This window comes from Vulpes lagopus, chromosome X (assembly GCF_018345385.1).
Source record: "Vulpes lagopus strain Blue_001 chromosome X, ASM1834538v1, whole genome shotgun sequence".
NCBI lineage: Eukaryota > Metazoa > Chordata > Mammalia > Carnivora > Canidae > Vulpes > Vulpes lagopus.
The window spans coordinates 101445795-101451567 of NC_054848.1; the positions used below are offsets into that span (position 1 = coordinate 101445795).

General features: G+C 47.4%; 1 protein-coding gene across 1 annotated transcript; it reads right to left on the reverse strand.

Moving 5' to 3' along the window:
* Nucleotides 1-1034: 1034 nt before the first annotated feature.
* On the reverse strand, nt 1035-2042 carry GPR119 (G protein-coupled receptor 119). Its single transcript, XM_041740620.1, has one exon. The coding sequence runs from the start codon at nt 2040-2042 to the stop codon at nt 1035-1037; it is 1008 nt and encodes a 335-aa protein (XP_041596554.1).
* Nucleotides 2043-5773: the final 3731 nt, after the last annotated feature.

Sequence of the window (5773 nt, forward strand, 5' to 3'; positions counted from 1 at the left end):
AGCCCAGTGTGAATAGCCTGGAAGTGCCTTTCTTGGCACCTACCCCTTTTTCCTCTGCCTTCTCTTCCAGTGTCTCAGAATTTGTGGTTCAGCACTGTCATCAGCAAGTAGCTACTAGTGACATAAGAAGCCAACTGAGAGGACGGAGCACCGAAGAGAAGAGTGGTTAGATTAGGAGGGACAGTAGCAGAAATAACCACAAGATTGGCCGTTTCCAAAGAAAACAGTGTTTTGAATACCATGAAGTGTGAAAGAACACAAGCTGTAGAATCCAATTCAGGTTCCTACATTTTAGGCAAATTCACTACCTAGAAAGTCTGATTTACATCAGGGAGGGCAGGAGTCCTCACTTTACCACAGTCAGTCACTATAGAAAACAGTTAAGAGGAACAATCTCATTTCTCTAGTGCTGTGCTGTCTGCTATGGTAGCTACTAGTCATATGTGGCTACTGAGCATTTGAATTTGAAATAGGGCTACTTTGGATTGAGATGTTCTGTAAAGGTAAAATACACACCAGATTCAGAGATTTAGCATGAAAACCCTAGTGCAGAAATTTTTATATTGATTACATACCGAAACCATGTTTTTGGCATATTGGGTTAAATGAAATATTAACATTAGTTTTGCCTGGTGTTTTTCTTCTTTACCTTTTTTCAACATGGTTACTAGAACATTTAAAATTATATTTGACTGGCATTATATTTCTGCTGGAGAGTGCTGCTCTAGTGCATTCAAAAATAGGATTTGCTTTTTTTAAGCATCATTTCAGTAGTACATTTCTTTAAGGAAGTATACCTGTACAGGAGAAACAGACTCATTACAAAAGAAGGATAGGGAAGAACAGGGATTTGCAGATGAGGAAATTGATTCTAGAAGAAAGTTAGTACCCTGTCTCAGTTCCTCTCAGTCTTGGGTGAAGGTGGTTGGCTGCCTGAAGCAAGTGCTCTCATTCCCTAGCTCCATCTAATTTCCTAGCTGGGGCCCAGACAGGGGAGGCAGAAGGCACTCTAAAACTTCTCTGCCCTTACCGTCTTAGCCATCAAGCTGTGAGTGGGAGATAGTGGCGATAGGACAGAAATTTTCCCTGGGCCTCTCAGGGCGACCAGCCCTGGCTGAGAGAAGGAGAAGGCACGAAGTGAACCCCTTCTTCACTCCCAGGACCATCTCGTAGAGCTGCTGCTGCACCTCTTTCTGCCAATAGGCATAGATGAGTGGGTTGAGCAGGGAGTTGCCCACACCGAGCAGCCACAGGTACCGTTCCAGCACCAGGTAGAGGTAGCACTTCTGGCAGGCCACCTGCACAATGCCAGTGACAAGGAATGGGGTCCAGGACAGAGTGAAGCTCCCAATGAGAACAGCCACGGTGCGAACAGCCTTAAAGTCACTGGGAGTCCGTGGAGGCCGGCACGCTCCAGTCCCGGCTCCTGCTTGTTCCATCTTTCGGATCTGCTGGCTGTGCATGGAGGCAATCTTGAGCATGTCGCAGTAGAAGAAGACAAAGAGGAGCAGGGCTGGGAAGAAGCCAACGCAGGAGAGGGTCAGCACAAAGCGTGGGTGAAACACAGCAAAGAAGCTGCAGGTACCGTGGTAGGTAGTCTGCTGGAATACGGGGACTCCGAGTGGGAGGAATCCAATGAGGTAAGACACCAGCCACAGCCCACCAATGCAGGCTCCTGCCATGAGCCCATTCATGATCTGGAGGTAGCGGAGGGGCTGCTTGATGGCAAGGTACCTGTCAAAGGCAATCAGCATGACTGTCAGGACAGAGGCAGCGGCGGAAGAGGTAACAAATGCCATCCGAAAGCTGCACAGGGTCTTCTGTGTGGGCCGAGCCGGGGTGGAGAGCTGGTCTGTGACCAGGCCAGAGATGGCCACACCAAGCAAGGTGTCAGCCACAGCCAGATTCAAGGTGAAGCAGAGACCGACACCATCATTCTTGTGTATCAACAACAGCACAGCCACGGCCACTAGCACATTAACAGCAATAATGAGGGAGGCCAGGACAGCAAGGATCACTCCAAATGGGAAAGATGACTCCATGTCTTGAAGTGGTAGGACTTCCACTTACCAGGGCATGCTGGCTCTCTGGCTCAGATTCTCATGGACTAGGGGAGAAAGAGGTGGGTTCAGAGCTGCAGCACAGGTCTGGCCACCACTGGCAGTACAGGCTGGCAGCTTGCCATCTCTGAGATCCTGCTGGTCACGAAGAATCCATCACCCCCTCTCTTTCAGTCCTCGGCCTCTTGCCTCTCCCACTCTCTGAAGGCGACAGTCCCAGTGCGGACCTCCCCCTGGGCCTTGAGCTAGTCCCTCCTCCTCCAACAACCAAGTTACTAGACAACTCCTGAGTACCTGGTACATACTGTCTGGCCAGACTCTCTTCCTTCATTTATGCTTTGAGGACTTTTCTTTGGAGGGACTTGGGCACTCATCAGGTCTCCTGTCTGGCATAACGGACTCTAATCACACTTTTTCTTCCTTCATCGCTTTATATGAAACTTCCCCTTCTTTCCCTCAGCCTCAACTAGTTTAACAACTAATCTCAGCTTAATTTAGTACTTGCTTCATAATGAATTCTCAGTAAATACTATTACTGCTTTCAATCAAGCAGGATGATCATAATCAGTTGAAGTGAGGGCAGGGCAGGCTATTTCAGCGCCCAGCATACTTTCAGGGGAGTTACCACACATTTAAGCTGCTTTTTAAAAAAATCTCTTGCTTCCTAACACCTCAGATTCTAATTCTCTCGAATAGGATATGCTGTTCCCCTCTTATCCATCAGAACTCAGCTGATTCCGAAGGGCAGGAACACGAAAGGAGAAACTTGTGAATGGTGCTTATTCAGTTTAGAATAGAGCCTATTCCCTGTCTAAAGCTGCTATCTTTGGCTATACTCATTGAAAACATGTCCCTGATCATAAGTACTGGCCTCCAACCTTTTGCTTTTTTTTTTTTTTTTAAGATTTTATTTATTTATTCCTGAGAGACACACAGAAGCAGAAACATAGGCAGAGGGAGAAGCGGGCTCCCTATAGGGAGCCCGATGTGGTACTTGATCCCAGGACTCCGGGATCATGGCCTAAGCCGAAGGCCAATGCTCAACCACTGAGCCACCCTGGCACCCTAAGCCTTGTAATTCTTGATCCTGCAGACCCGAGATCTCCCTGAGATGTGACAAAAGGAGGCGGGCTGCATCCTTGAGGGTATCTATTCTGTTTGATCATGGAAGTTTCCATTTCCAGGGTGGACAGCGTTAGGCTGAAGGGTTGCAATGTTGCTGAGACAGGTGAGATGGGCTCAGGCAGGGCAGCCACGTAGGGCACTCCTATTTTAGGTTGTATATCCATTTGTTCGGGTACATTAGAACTAACCTTTTGCCTGCTACTCTCGGCTACCAAGGAGAGACGGGTGGGGAGAAGAGTGGTTTGAAGCTTATTTACTCATTTCAGGTGAGAGCACAAATGGGAAAGGTTAGTGTTTTAAGTGAGGGAGTGGAGAGCAAGGTACAGGGTTGGAGGCAAATATTATATTCCAGTATGTTTTGACAGTCAGAGAGGGCCCTTGACAGATGTCTCTCTCACAAAGGATCGGAAGGTCTGTGGCATGGGGACTCAGTATTCCATTTGCCAGTCTGAGAACAGTTCTTTTTCTTTGGTACCCCTGTTAGGAAGCTGACTTCGGTTGCATAGCACCTGGCCTCATTTTATGCCTGCATCTAAGTCTGTGCTCGTGTTTCCAGAGCTTGGAGTCAAGATGGTCCTTCTGAAGCCCATGCTCAAACTTGAGAGTGTGTCAGAGTCCCTCGAAGGGCGTCTTAGCACAAAGGTTCTGAGGCCTCACCCCAAGGTTTGATTCTTTATGTCTGGGGCAGGCCTGAGAATCTGCATTTCTAACAAGTTTGCAGGTGATGCTGATTTGGGGACCCCATTTGGGAACCACTGCTCTGGTGAAATGGTTCTTAACCTTAGCTGTGCTGTGGAATAACTTGGTGATTCTGAAGATATAGACGTTTGGGTCATACACCAAGAGTTTCTCATATCATTAGTTTGGGGTCTGACCTATGCATTTGGGGCTTGGGAAGCTCCTCATGTGATTCTAATGTCCTGCCAGGGGCAAGAAACACAGGCAGCTGGAGTCAGGACACCTGGGACCCAGCCCAACACAATCTCTGTGATTTTGCTTGGACAAAATCTGACTTAGCTTTGGCTTCCTCATGTGTAACATGGGGACAATAGCCCCTATGTCACAGGGTTGTGGGGATGACAGAATGAGGTGTGATGGATATTTTTTAAGTAATCTGGACACTCAGTGTAGGGCTCGAACTAATGACCCTGAGAACAAGAGTTGCAGGCTCCATAGACTGAGCCAACCGAGTGTCCCTGAGGTATGATGGATATTAAAAGGCTTCATGAACTATAAAATGCTACATAGGTATTTTTATTAAGTGTCTTCTAGTCTCTTGTTAATCAAAGTGTGTTTCAGATCAGGAACACTGGTATGACTTGTGAGCTTGGTAGAAATGCAGAATCTTAGGCACTGCCCAAGATCTACTGAAGCAGAGTCTGCCTTGGAACAAGATCTCCAGGTGATCTGTAGGCACATTAAAATTGTCCTTTCCTCCTTCTCACTCTCAAGTGCCTGGTATATTAGTTTACTTTTACTACGGTAACTAACCGCCACAAACTTAGTGGCTTAAACAACGTAATGGTATTATCTTACCCTTCTTGAGGTCAGAAGTCCAAAACAGATCTTACAGGGCTCAAATCAAGGTGTTGGCAGGGCTGGATTCTTTTGGGAAGCTCTAGGGGACAGCTTCCTTGCCTTTTTCAGCTTTTATAGGCTGCCTGCATTCCCTGGCTCATGGCACATCACTCCAACCTCTGCTTCTCTCTGACCCTCCTGCCTCCCTCTTTTAAGGTCCCCTGCGATTATACTGAGTCTACCTGGATAATCCACGATATCCTCCGCATGTCAAGATCCTTAACTCAATCACATTTGCAAAGTGACTTTTACTGTGTGGGGTAAAATTTTTACAGGTTCTGGGGATTAGGACATGTACATCTTTGGGAGGAGGCATTTTTCTGCCTACCACACCAGTCTTCTCTGCTGCCTATGTCTTTTCCCACCATCCCCTAAAGATGCTCTTCTCAGTGTAATCTTCCTTTATGTTTGTCCTAGACATTTATTTCTTTTAGCCATCAATGCTCTCTTGTTTTCTGTCTTGTCCTCTCAGGCACCCACAAGCTGATTTAAACTAATCTCATGGGTATGGCGTACCTGAGTCGCTCAGTGGTTGAGTGTCTGCCTTAGGCTCAGGTCGTGATCCCGGGGTCCTGGGGTGGAGTCACACATCGGGCTCCTCGCAGGGAGCCTGCCTCTGCCTATGTCTCTGCCTCTCTCTGTGTGTCTTTTATGAATACATAAATAAAATCTTAAAAAAATAAACTTACCTCGGCAGCCTTGAAAAGTAGTGATCGCCCTGTCATTGGAAGTATGCAAGCAGAGCCTGAATGCTCACATGTTGGGAGGGCCTTAGAGGGAATTCCTGCAGTGCTGTAAAATATCTGCAAAACATTGATATTCCCATTGAGCTGGCTTTAAGTCCCTATGCAGCCTGTTTTTGATGGGACCCTAGGAGTCTTTTCTCTCCCTTAGCCCCCTCCCTTCTTTCTCAGCGATCCCCAACTCTGTGTCCTCCTTGGGCTTTTCTGTCCCCTTTCTCGCACTACTGCATGGACTCAGCTGTGGGTCCTGTGGCTGTGCCCATGCCA